Consider the following 13,539-nt stretch of genomic DNA (forward strand, 5'->3'; position numbering starts at 1 on the left):
TCTTGCTTACTTGAAACTTTTATGCCCATTGATTAGTAACTACCCATTTCCCACTCCCTCAGCCCTTAGAAACCATCATTCCACTCTTTGATTACATGCATTTGACTCTTTTAGATACTTCATACAAGTGGAATCATACAGTATTCTCTTCCTGTGACTAGCCTAGTCATTTAGCATAATGTCCTAGAGGTTCATCTATGTGTTGCATATTGCAGAATTTCCTCTTTAAAGGCTACATAGTATTCCATAGTATTCCATTGTACATATAAACCACACTTTTTAAAAAAATATGTTTTTATTGATTTTTAAGAGGAGGAGGAAGAGTGAGAGAGAGAAACATTAATGTGAGAGAGATACATCAATCAGCTGCCTCCTGCATGCCCCGCACTGGGGATTGGCCCCCCACAACCCAGGCATGTGCCCTGACTGGGAATTGAACTGGGACCTCTCAGTCCATGGGACAACACTCAATCCACTGAGGCACACCGGCCGGGCTATACCATATTTTCTTTGTCCAGTCACCCAGTAATGGTCATTTAGATTGTTTTCACACCTTGGCTATTATGGATAGTGTTGCAGTGAACATGGGAGTGCAGGTATCTCTTAAGATTCTGATTTCAATTCTCTTGGGTTAATAAGAAGTGAGGTTGCTAGACTACATGGTAGCTCTACCTTTGACTTTGTTAGGAACCTTCATACCATGCAGGCTTCAAGGGCTTGCTTTCAGCTGCTCTGGGAAGGCAGACAGAAGGGGCCCCGTGGATCACCCTAGCCATTCTTCTTGAGGCTTTTTGTTGTGTTTTCTAGATCCAGTGGATGGTTCTTTTGGCATCTGTGTGGTGAAGGATGACACCAAGATCAGCATTGAACCGTGAGTTGGGGCAGACTCAGAACCTGAGGGTCCTTCCAAAGCGGGGCTGCTTTTACCCTCCTTGCATTCCAGTGTCAATTTTTCCCAAGGGCTCCTGCATCACAGGGGGATGAGGTATAGATAACTACAGAGCCTCCCCAGGGGAGAAGTAGTAGATTTCTCCAGGAACATGTGGGAAGTTCCCCCAATATTTATTTATTTATTTTTATTTTTATTGTTGAATGTATTACAGATGTTCCTCATTTTCCCCCCATTGACCCCTTTCTCCCCACTCCCACCCCCCTCCTGCCTTTTCCCACACTGTTGTCTGTATCCATTGGTTATGCATATAAGTTCTTTGGTTTATTTCTTCCCACCCCTCAACCCCTTCTCTTTGAGGTTTGTCAGTCTAGCAACAAATTTGTTGTTCTTAATCCCTTCACCTTTTTACCCATTCCCCCAAACCCCCTCCCATCTGGCAACCAACAAAATGTTCTCTTTATCTATGAGAATGTTTCTGTTCTGCCTGTTCATTTTGTTTGTAGATTCCATTGTCGATAGCTATGTATTCATTGCCATTTTGTTTGTTCATATATTTTATCTTTTTTTTTTTCTTCTTCAGAAAAGACCCTTCAACATTTCATATAATAATGGTTTGGTGGTGATGAACTCCTTTAACTTTTTCTTGTCTGGGAAAGTCTTTATATGGCCATCGATTCTAAATGACAGCTTTGCAGGATAGACTAATCTTGGTCGTAGGTTCTTGCTTTTCATCACTCTGAATATTTCTTGCCACTCCCTTCTGGCCTGCAAAGTTTCTTTTGAGAAATCAGCTGACAGTCTTATGGGAACTCCCTTGTAGGTAACTAACTGCTTTTCTCTTGCTGCTTTTAAGATTCTCTCTTTGTCTTGAACCTTTTGCATTTTGATGATGATGTGTCTTAGTGTGGGCCTCTTGAGGTTCATCTTGTTTGGGATTTTCTGTGCTTCCTGGACTTGTATGTCTGTTTCCTTCACCAAGTTAGGGAAGTTTTCTGCCATTATCGTTTCAAATAGGTTTTCAATTTTTAGTTCTCTCTCTCCTCCTTCTGGCACCCCCAAAATGCGAGTGTTGGCACGCTTGAAGTTGTCCCAGAGGCTCCTTACACTATCCTCATTTTTTTGGATTCTTTTCTCTCTTTGCTGTTCTGATTGGGTGTTTTTTGCTTCCTTATATTCCAAATCGATGGTTTGCTTCTTGGCTTTACCTACTCTACTATTGAATCTGTGTATATTATTCTTTATTTCAGTTAATGCCTCCTTCATTTCTGACTGGTCCTTTTTTATGCTCTTGAGGCCCTCACTAAGTTCGCTGAGGTTCTCACTAAGTTCATTGAGCATCCTTATAAGCAGTATTTTGAACTCAGCATCTGTTAGGTTACTTATCTCCATTTCGCTTAGTTCTTTTCCTGGAGTTTTGTTCTGTTCTTTCATTTGGGACCTGTTTATTTGTCTCCTCATTTTGGCTGCCTCCCTGTGTTTGTTTCTATGTATTACTTAATGAGAGGTATGGGGCTAGCTGAGACCAGATGCTGCTTGTTTGAAAGAATTTAGGAACACCTGAAGCAGGATCCAAGACAGGCCAATCCTATGGTTAAGCAAGTGGCAACAGCTTGGGTGGGCCTGAAAGTTGGGTGGGGCGGGGCCTCAGGGAATCACCAGGGCGGGGCTACCAGTGTGAGCCAGGTTGCTGGAGTCCCAGATATGGCGGCTGTCTGTGCCCCAGGGAAGGGCTCGCCAAAGGAACAAAGGACTCTGACTGCACGTTTGTCCCGGAGAAAGCCCCCTCTCCAGCCCTCGTTCCAGTGCCAAACAGCTCAGTTCTTCCCTGTATGTCTCTGGCGCCCCTAGAGCTGCCTCCCCTCCAAGCTTAGAGGGAATGAGTCCTGTAAGTGCGTGTGCAGGCCCTTTAAGAGGAGCTGCCTGGGGCTCCAGCCGCCTCAGCCTCCCTGAGCCTCAGTTCCCGCTGGTTTTTCCAGCCAGAAGTGATGGGGACTTCTCTTCCTGGCACTGGTATCCTCAGTGGGGCACCTGGTGTGGGACGGGGACCCCTGAGTCCTCAGGGAGGACTTTCCCAGCCGAGGTACCCTCCTGATTTTTATCTGCCACATGTGGGTGTGGGACCAGCCCATCTGCCTCCACCCCTCCTACCAGTCTCGATGTGGCTGCTGCTTTAATTCCGTAGTTGTAGGACTTCCATTCAGCTTGATTTCAGGCGGTTTTGAATGATGGTTCTGTAGTTTAGTTGTCACTTTGATGTGGTTGTGGGAGGACGGATACCGCATTTACCTACCCGCCATCTTGACTGCAAGTCTCCCCCAATATTTTTCTGTCCAGACATACAGTAGTTGGGAAAGAACACCCAAGACCCTGGGGTTCTAGTTAGAACTGGTGACAACACAGCCCAGGTCTCTTGAGCATCCATGAAATGTGGTTAAATGAATGCGAACATGGATATAGAAGTGTGCCAGGTGTCCACATACACCTCTCCTGTCCTAGACCCCAAGAGAGACACCTGAGGCCAGAAATCTGGAAAGAAAGTGGAAGAAGGAAGGAAGTATCCTTTGAGAGGCTTCTGGAATGCCTGCACGTGTCTGTCAGGGGTGACCCGCAGTCAGCACGTCAGAGATGGCAGAGGGTTTCCGCAGAGTAGGGCACACCTTGCATCTCTATTTTATTTCCCACCTTTGTCACATGTATGTCTCACCTGTCTGTGTCTGTGACCTCATTTCAGACACATCAACGTAGGAAGCCGGTTTCAGGCTGAGATCCCGGAGCTCCAGGACAGACTGCTGGCTGGAATTGATGAGCATTTAGCTTCTCTGGTCTGGAAGCCGTGGGGAGATGTGATGACCAACCTGGACACGCAGGATAGAGGTGGCTGGGACTGTGGGGCCAAATCGCCAAGCACCCCTCCCCCATCTCCAAGGACTTTGTCTTCCCAGTTCTCACCTTGACCAAAAAGCGCAGGGTCCCCTAGGGTGGGAGAACTAGCCCTCAGTCCGGGGTTGCTTTTCCCACGCTGCCGTCTCCTGTCCCCACCTCTCTTCTCGCACAGTAGCTGGCCAGGGCGTCCCAAGCAGGTGCCAGGAGCAGGGTTTTTGCCCTTCTTCCTTGTCCCTCCCTTCCCTCAGCCTGCTTTTAACTGAACCGTGAGGGAGACGGGCCCAAGGAACCCCCTCTCTGTGCTGTCCGGGAGCCTCCTTTCTGGCCCTTGCTGACTCTTGTGTCTCCTCTCCCTTGCACTCTGCCACTTTTTGGAAACAGTGACTGAGCTCTGCAACGTGGCCTGCTCCAGTGTGATGCCGGGAGGGGGCACCAACCTGGAGCTTGCTCTGCACTGCCTGCACGAAGCCCAGGGCAACGTTCAGGTAGGGAGGCAGGGGCGGCTCAGGGGGGCCTTGAGAAGCTCCCTGCTCTCCAAGAGCGGGGGCCCCAAGTGCACGCCTTGTGCTCTGTGCCGGGGCCGTAGCTATGGAAACAGAAGGAAGGCCACCCATACTTCCTTCTGCGGCTCTGGGATTGCTGTGGCCCTTGAACACCGCGGGGGAAATGAACAGATGTGGGCTCAGTAAATCAGTTACTTATTTGGGGCAACAGCAAGACACCAGGGTTTCTTTGATACCTCACGGGCAGTGGGGAGGGGAGCCTAGTAGAACCAATTCAGGTCCTGTGTTGATCTGGTTTACTTATTGAGATGTATCTTTTTGATCAAAAACCCATGTGTGAAAACCTCTGGTGCAACTGAAATGCCTCTGCCTCCTCCGAGGGCCCTCGTCACAATCCTGAGGTTAGAAAATAAAAGTCCAACCCTGAGGAGTGGGAGAGGAAAAGTCAAGTTACCAAGTTAGGGACCCAAGAGGTCGTGCCCCAGTTCTGCTTTCTCAAGCTGAGAGGCAGTGGCTGGCACACAGTAGGTGCGCAGCAGAGTAGTCACATACTCAATGGGTCCCACTGAGTAGCTGGTGCTGTGTGACACTGGGGCGGGGCCCACCCAGCCCCATGTTTGGGTTAAGGCTCTGATGCCGCCATCTTCAAATACTTGATTTTTGAACCAAGGGGCCACATGTTTTCATTTTGCACTGGGCCCTGCAGGTTACACAGCCAGTCCTGACTGGGGTTATGCTGGAGAGTAGAACAAAATCCCTCTCTTCGTGGGGCTTACATTTTAAGAAGTCAGAATAAACTCTGGCCGGTTTGGCTCAGCGGTTAGAGCATCAGCCCGCAGACCAGAGAGTCCTGAGTTCGGTTCCCACTAAGGGCATGTACCTCAGTTGCAGTTTGTCCCCAGCCCCAGTTGGGGTCGTGTGAGTGGCAACCACTTGATGTGTCTCTCTCACATCGATGTTTCTCTCTCTCTCTCCCTCCCACTCTATCTGAAGATAAATGCAAAAATGTCCTCAGGTGAGGATAAAAAAAGAAGTCAGAACAGGAAATATGCCTTTAAAATGATTAGATAATGATTAGTGCTATGAGGAAAATAAAGTGGGCCAAGGGGCAAGGGCAGCGCTACTCAAAAATGCTGGTCCTTGACGAAATAGGAGCTTGTGCAGAATAAATCCACGCGGTAAGAAAATCTGTTTCCCCCAATAAGAAAATCTTGCTTTGAAAAAATAGTGTCAGCTGCCCCCAACAGCTGGTGACATAGTTGATGTGCCCACAGACAGCTCACAGGTGGCGGCCGGTCCGTGGACCCACCACACTCTGAGCAGATGGGGAAGTCTGTAAGTGGTTTTTGAATGAATGAGACAATGAAGGCGGGCCTCTGCCTCACCTTCCCTCTCTCAGTAACCTGCCACTCTCATTCCAGGTCGCCCTGGAGACCCTCTTACTCCGAGGACCTCAGAAGCCGCAGACTCACCCACTCACCAGCTATCGCTACACAGGTGACTGGAGCAAGGTGCTCGTGTGGTTTTTGCCTGGCTGGGACCCCTGAACCAGTAGCTTCGGTGGCAAGCTCTGCTTGTGCCTCTTGGGGCCTGTCTTTCCAGAAGGGCCTGTCTTCTCCAGGGTGACTCCGTGGGTGCTGTATTCTTCTAGTTAGATCCCACCTTCCCCTTTGCTGGCGGTTCCCTCATAAGCTCTGCCCAGCCAGGAAGGGGATGCTTCGGGCCCCAGAGGGGTGGAGGCGGGCTCAGGTTCAGGGATGAGCACACCAGTCCCACCAGTCCTGGAGTCAGGCACGCTGGGGCCCCCACCTGCTGTTGGCAAGTCTCTTAACCTATGGTAGCCTCAGTTGCTGCGTCTGTGAAGTGGGGATAGTAATGGTCCCTACCTGCTAAGGTTTTTGTGAGGATTGTATAAGATAAAGCAGGTAAGAGTGCTCAACAAGAGTAGTGTATTTTATTTTATTTTATCCTCACCTGAGGACGTTTTTTTCCATTTTTTGTTTGTTTGTTTGTTCAGATAGAGCGGGAGGGAGAGAGAGGAAGAGAGAGAGAGCGAGAAACATCGACGTGAAAGGGACACATTGAGTGGCTGCCACCCGCACGACCAACCAGGGCCGGGGACAAACTGCAACCGAGGTACGTGCCCTTAGCGGGATCCGAACCCGGGTCTCTCTGGACCACAGGCCGACGCTCTAACCACTGAGCCAAACCGGCCAGGGCGCAACAAGAGTAGTTTAAAAAGGAGGGTGGCTCTGGCCGGTTTGGCTCAGCAGTTAGAGCGTTGACCTGTGAACTGAAGAGTCACAGGTTCGATTCCCGGTCAAGGGCACATACCTCAGTTGCTGGTTTGATCTCCGGCCCTTGTCTTGTGGGAGGCAACCAATCGATGTGTCTCTTTCACATCAATGTGTATCTCTCTCTCAGTTCCACTCTATCTAAAAATCAGTGAAAAAATATCCTCGGGTGAGGATTTAAATAAAATGAAATAAAAAATTTGCCCTGGCCGGTTTGGCTCAGCGGCTAGAGCATCGGCCTGTGGTCCAGAGGGACCCGGGTTTGGTTCCCGCTAAGAGCATGTACCTCGGTTGCAGTTTGTCCCCGGCCCTGGTCGGTTGTGCGGGTGGCAGCCACTCGATGTGTTCCTTTCACATCGATGTTTCTCTCTCTCTCTCTCTGTTCCTCTCTCTCCCTCCCACTCTACCTGAACAAAAAATGGAAAAATGTCCTCGGGTGAGGATAAAAAAAAAAAAAATGAAATAAAAAATTTAAATTAAATAAAAAGGAGGGTGGTCTGCATTTCAGCCATGGCTGTGGTCCCAGAGGAGAAATATCTTTCCCCCTCTTGACTGTTTCTCCGCTAGGTTCAGACATCTGGACTCCCATGGAGAAGAGGCTCTTTAAGAAGGCGTTCTGTGCCCACAAGAAGGACTTTTACCTGATACACAAGACGGTAAGGCGCACCCAGGCAGGCTGGGTAGACAAGGCCTTGCCTCACACAGCTGAGCCAGAGTAGAGCTGAAGGGCCTGTCTGGGGGGCGCTCCGCTCATACTGTAAATACTTTACAATTTTAAAAAGTCATTGTTGTGAACAACTCCAGACAGTACAGAAGAATATCACCTGCTCAAATAAAGCCCTCTGTGCCCCTCCCACAATCCTGCTTCTGATCGATAACCTCTGTCTGGTTGTCCACTGGAGGCATTTCTCCCTGTGTAGATCTCACATACATATATATGCGTGCTTTAGGAAGGACATCACACTGCCCGGCCGCTGTGGCTCAGTGTTGGGTGTCAACCCGTGCACCATCCTGGTCAGGGTACATGCCCAGGTGGCAGGTTTGATCCCCAGTAGGGGGCATGCAGGAGACAGCCAATCTATGGTTCTCTCTCAGTGATATTTCTAGTTCTTTCTCTTTTTCTCTTCCTCTCTCTAAAAATTATAAAAATAATTTTTTTTTTTAAAAAAAAAGACATCATACTACACTTAATATCCTGACTTTTGGTTGTTGATTTTTTCTATTAGTTGATTTCTGCTCTGTTGTGCCCTCCTTTCTTTTGGATTTAATTCGCTCTTTTTCTGTTTCTAAAGGTGGAAACCAGAGTTCTCTGTTACTGATTTTCTATTTAATGGCATTGAGGTCGGAGAAATACTTTGTATGACTTGAATCCTTTTAAATTTATTGAACCCTTATTATGGCCCAGAACATGGTCTACATCTTGGTAAATGTTCTGAGGACACTTAAAGAAAGTGTATTTTGCTGTTGTTGAGTGGAGTGCTACAAATATCAATTCAAGATGGTTGATACTGTGGTTCAGGTCTTCCATACATGTACTGTCCACTTGTTCTAGCAAATATTTAGAATGGGATATTAAAATATTTTACTGTAATTGTGGATCTATTTTTCCTTGAAGTTCTACCATTTTTTGCCTCAGTATTTTTTTTTTTAATCTTCACCCAAGGAAAATTTTCCACTGATTTTCAGATAGAATGGGAGGGAGGGAGAGAGAGAAGAAGAGAGAGAGAGAGAAGAAAAGAGAGAGAGAGAGAGAGAGAGAGAAATATTGATGTGAGAGAGACACATTGATTGGTTGCCTCCCACATGACCCCAACCAGGGCTGGGGGTTGAACGCCTCATGTATTTTGAAGCTCTGACATAGATGCACAAACATTTAGGAATTTTACCACCTATTAATTCATTGACCCTTTGATCATAATGAAATGATTTTCTTTATCTCTGATAGTAATCTTTGTCCTGAAATCTATTTTTTCTGATATTAATATTGCCAGCCACTCCAGCTTTGTTATGATTAATGTTATCATAGTTGATCTTTTTTATCTTCTTTTAACCTATTTGTGTCTTTATATTTAAGGTGCATTTTTTGTAGGCAGTGTTGTTGGGTGTTGCTTTTTATGTCATAGGAAATATTTAGCCTTTTAATTGAGGTATTTATATTATTTACATATAACATGATTATTGAGATGGTTTGGTTTAAGTCTATCATCTTGTTTGTTGTTCTCTACTTGTCCATTTTGTTGTTTACTTCTCCTTTCCACTTTTTCTGCTTTCTTTTGATTAATGTGGTAAATATTAGGATTCTGTTTTATCTCCTTTGTTGGCTTATTGGCTATAACACTTTATTTTATTACCTTGGTGTTTGCTTTAGGGTTTATACATTGTATCATTCATTTATCACAGTCAGCCTTCAAGTGATTTGATAGCACTTCATCTGCAGAATGAAAATCTTAAAGTAGCATATTTCATTTCTCCTCCTGGCCTTTATGCTGTTGTTGTTATGCATTTTATTTTACATGTTACAAACCCCACATACAGTGCTATTTATTGTTTTTGTTTAAACAGTCAGTTGTTGTTGTTTTTTAGAGAGAGTTAAATAATAAGTCTTATGCATTTACCCATGTCGTTAACCATTTTCACTGTCCTGCATTCCTTCGGGTAGATCTGGGTTTCTGTCTGGCAGCGTTTTCCAGAAGCGAAGCGATGCAAATCATTCAACGTTTCTTGTAGTGCAGTTTTGCTAATAATAAATTCTTTCAGCTTTGTATATCTAAAAGAATCTTTATTTTGCCTTCATTTCTGATAGATGTCTTTTTGCTAAATGTAGAATTCTACCTTGACCGTTTTTTTCTCTGAGTAATTTAAAGGTATTGCTCTATTTTTGTCTTGTTTTTATTCCCAACATTAAATGTATTTATTTTCTTGTCTTTGTTCTCTGTGTGTATAACATGTCTTTTTTCTCTGGCTGGTTATTTTTAAGAATTTCTCATCACTGGTTTTGAACAATTTTATTATGATGTGGTTTGGAGTCATTTTCTTCATTTTGTTTCTTGTGCTTGGGGATTCTGGAGGTTCTTAGACATGTGGGTTTATAGTTTTCATTAAATTTGCGGAAACTTCATCCATTATTTCTTCAGATATTTCTTATGTCCCTCCCTCCTCCTCTGAAGACTCCACTTAGATGTGTATTAGGCTTCCTGCAGTTGTCCCATGGCCCACAGCTCACTGCTGCTCTTTTCATTTTTACCGATTAGTTTTTCCTCTGTGTTTCATTTGGATGGTTTCCATTTTTGTATCTTTGAGTTCACTAATCTTACCTTCTGCAGTCTAATCGGATGTTAATCCCATGCAGTGTACTTTTCATCTGTAGAAATTCTGTATGGGTCTCTTTTATATCTTCCATGTCTCTATTAACTATTTAAACATTTATTATACAATTACATTAACTTTTTTTTTTATCTTCACCCAAGGACATTTTTGCATTTATCTTCAGATAGAGCGGGAAGGAGAGAGGGAGAAAGAGAGAAACATTGATGTGAGAGAGACACATCGACTGGCTGCCACCCACACGACCCCAACCAGGGTCAGGGACAAACTGCAACCAAGGTACGTGTCCTTAATGGGAACCGAACCTGGGACTCTCTGGTCCGTGGGCCGATGCTCTAACCGCTGAGACAAACTGGCCAGGGCAAGTTACATTAACTTTTAACATCCTTCCCCACTAATTCTAACATCTGTGTTCACTCTGAATCGATTCTGCTGGGTTGAGTTTTTTCCCCATTACACATCATTTTTCCTTTCTGCATGCCTGGTAATTTTACATTGGATTTTAGACATTGTGAATTTTAGCTTGTTGGGTGCTGGATATTTTTGCATTCTTATAAATATTCTTGAACTTGGTTCTGTGACACACTTACTTGAAAACACCTTATTCCTTTTGAGTGTTGCTTTTAGAATTTTTTTAAATGGGACCAGAACAAAGCATAAAACACCAATCAGAAAGAATATATGTACCCCCATGTTTGTAGCAGCACTATTTACAATCGCTAAGATGTGGAAACAGCCCAAGTGTCCATCAGTAGACGAATGGATCAAAAAGCTGTGGTACATGTACACAATGGAGTACTACGCAGCGGTAAGAAAGATCTCTTATCCTTTGAGACTACATGGAGGGACCTTGAAAGTATCATCCTAAGTGAAACAAGCCAAACAGAGAAAGACAAGTTTCATATGATCTCACTTATTTGTGGAATATAATGAACATAACAGTTTGAGGAATGGGGTAGTCCCAGAGACGCATAAGCGGGGTACAGACTGACAATCCCCTAAAGAGGGGGGAGGTGGGGGAGGGATGAACCACAGAACTTATATGCATGTATGCATGAACAGTGGACATGGACAACAATCTGGGGAAAGGGCAGGGAGGGAGAGGGAGGGGGGAATCAGTGGGGGAAAAAGGAGAAACATCTGTAACAAAAATTAATCAATAAATGGGACCAGAACAGCTTTTTGTCTAAAATTAATTATTCCTCATTACTGAGGCAAGACCCTTCTCCTTACACTGTCCATGCCCCATGACTTAGGTGGTTTCCCACCCTGGCTGGTAGGAACAGGCACTATTCCTGGCCCTGTGTGAGCAATGGGCACCTTTTCCTCTAATCCTCTTGGTGGTTCTTTACCCAACTCAGGGTTATCTCCTCCTGTGCACGTGCTGGGCAGCACCTTGCTGACTGCTCGAGGGGCACCTTGTCCAGGCTTCTGGGGTTTTCTCCGCGCAGCTCTCGCCCTGTGGACTCGCGCCACCTCGGTCCCCCCAGGCACTCTGCTCCACCTCAGCTCAGGAAGTCCAGTCTCTGCCTGGACCCCTCCCTGGGCTGCGGCCTGAACACACTCTCAAGATAGTGAGTTGTCATTGTGGTGTTTTCGTTTCTTCCTCGCAGGAAAAAACTTTTTTTTGACGGATGCCTAGTGTCTTACCAACCACTGCTTCATATATTTTAATGTGGTTCCTGTTGTCCCATCTTGTTTGGAAACAGAAGTCCAACTTTTTGTAACCTAGGGACATTGCTCAGGAGGAGGATATACTGGTTTGACTCCTAGTCTGTGAATGCATACAAAGCTGGGGGAAATTCCCGTGGAGAAAATGGTCTCTGAAGTGATGAAATGGCCAGTTAATTTTCCTGAGAACTTTTCTTTCAAGAGTAACTAAACGCTTCTATTCTGTTTGGTGTTTACAGAAGTTCTTGTTAATGTGACCACCTCTCAGTGGAGCGAGGAGCCAGTGGTGGAGTCCGAATGCCCCAGGAGCAACCAGTGCCCTCAAAACCTCTTCCTGCCCTCGTGGACCACTTGGCTCTGCCTGGTTCTCACAGGGGCTGTGTGACAGCCGCTGCATGAGGGCATTTGCTTTCATCAGTCCCAGGTGGTAAACACTTGGCCCGTAGGCCTGATGTCACAGTGTACTTCATGTGCGTCTTCCCGCAGGGCAGGGTTCCTGGGATGGCCTCGCTGCCCAGAGTGTGCAGAGCTCAAGTGGTCTTGGCCGTGGTGGCTTCACTCCAAAGGCCCTCGTCACCTGGGGGGACTTGAGGATTCTCTGCCCCTTGTAGCAAGTGGGCAGGCCACGCCCAAGGAGGGGGCGTTTCTGAGTGGTGGCCGGGGCTGCCCATAGCCAGTTTCTGTTTTCTTTCACTAGATCCAGACAAAGACTGTAGCCCAGTGTGTTGAGTATTATTACATCTGGAAAAAAATGATCAAGTTTGACTGCGGCCGAGTCCCAGGGCTGGAAAAGAGGCTCAAGAGAGAACCGGAGGAAGCAGACAGGACAGAAGCAAAGGTAGAGGGTCGTGGGGCTCTGGAGTTCAGTGTTGATCTGCATGCCCACTGCCCATTGGAGTTGGGGAGTGGGGAGGGGCCCCACAGGGAGGGTTTCCCTGCAGAGGCTGTTTGTGCCCTGTATCTCTGTGCCTCCCTCGTAAGGGTGGAGGGTCAGCACCCTTACATGGTTTCTGTCCCCTCTGCAGGTCACTAGCAGCCCTCGAGAGAGACCCAGCCACCGTCCAACCCCCGAGTTAAAGATAAAGACCAAGAGTTACAGGAGGGAGTCCATTCTCAACTCCAGCCCCAACACTGGCCCCAAGCGGACGCCTGAGCAGCCTGGGAGCTCAGAGGGCCAGAGCGTCTTTCCCTGCAGAGAGTGTGAGAGGTACCGGCCCCTGCCCCAGATGCGCTCAGACTGCGACCCTCCAGGCAACCACCTCCCCCTGCTCTGACCCGTGTCCTCTGCTCACTCCTCAGGGTGTTCGACAAGATCAAAAGTAGAAATGCCCACATGAAGCGACACCGGCTTCAGGACCACGTGGAACCCATTGTCAGGGTGAAGTGGCCAGTGAAGCCCTTCCATCTGAAGGAGGAGGAAGAGGAAGAGGAGGAGATAGGGGCTGACATCGGCCCCCTGCAGTGGTGATTCCTGGCAGATGGCTAGTCGGGGCGAGGCGGCAGTCGGGAGGGGGACCTCCAGTCCTGTCACGTCTCCCTTAGGCCTCACCAAAACTTTTGGGGCACCCCTCTACCTCCCCCACACCCTCCCCGTGGGCCAGCCCAGCTTGCAGACACAGTGGGCATTTGACCATAAGTAGGCAGGAGGAGCACGGTCATCGGACAGCTGCGAAGTCCCTGTCGGCTGCTGCCAGAGGCTCCCGTCTCTGCAGGGTAGTAGTCTCTCCCCTTCTTTCAGTTCCACTCCGGGAGCGGGGAGGTGGGGAAGGGAACAGCTTAGATCTGGATAGCTCTCAAATGTCAGCCTCGGTGTGGGGGTTTGATTCCATGGTTAGGTAAGGCCAAGATGTAGAGAATCAGTGGGAAAATGCCTTCAGATGGCCACCATGTTGGGGCCCCCTACCAGGGGTCTCTCTGCATTCCAGATTCAGTCCCTAGTCTTGCAATGACTTGTACATTGTTAGGTTTTTTT

At 47.1% G+C, this 13,539-nt stretch overlaps 1 protein-coding gene across 1 annotated transcript in view; it reads left to right on the plus strand.

The window, feature by feature from the left end:
• Nucleotides 1-13,035, plus strand: part of ZNF541 (zinc finger protein 541) — a 30,793-nt gene extending 17,758 nt beyond the window's left edge. Inside the window, exons 8-15 of the mRNA XM_036275879.1 lie at nucleotides 808-871; nucleotides 3,624-3,766; nucleotides 4,157-4,260; nucleotides 5,700-5,775; nucleotides 7,140-7,228; nucleotides 12,265-12,405; nucleotides 12,593-12,774; nucleotides 12,867-13,035. Coding sequence (XP_036131772.1) covers nucleotides 808-871; nucleotides 3,624-3,766; nucleotides 4,157-4,260; nucleotides 5,700-5,775; nucleotides 7,140-7,228; nucleotides 12,265-12,405; nucleotides 12,593-12,774; nucleotides 12,867-13,035 — 968 coding nt within the window. The remainder of the gene's footprint in view (nucleotides 1-807; nucleotides 872-3,623; nucleotides 3,767-4,156; nucleotides 4,261-5,699; nucleotides 5,776-7,139; nucleotides 7,229-12,264; nucleotides 12,406-12,592; nucleotides 12,775-12,866) is intronic.
• The last annotated feature ends 504 nt before the right edge of the window (nucleotides 13,036-13,539 follow it).

The sequence above is a fragment of the Molossus molossus genome, unplaced genomic scaffold, assembly GCF_014108415.1.
Source record: "Molossus molossus isolate mMolMol1 unplaced genomic scaffold, mMolMol1.p scaffold_m16_p_21, whole genome shotgun sequence".
Classification (NCBI taxonomy): Eukaryota; Metazoa; Chordata; class Mammalia; order Chiroptera; family Molossidae; genus Molossus; species Molossus molossus.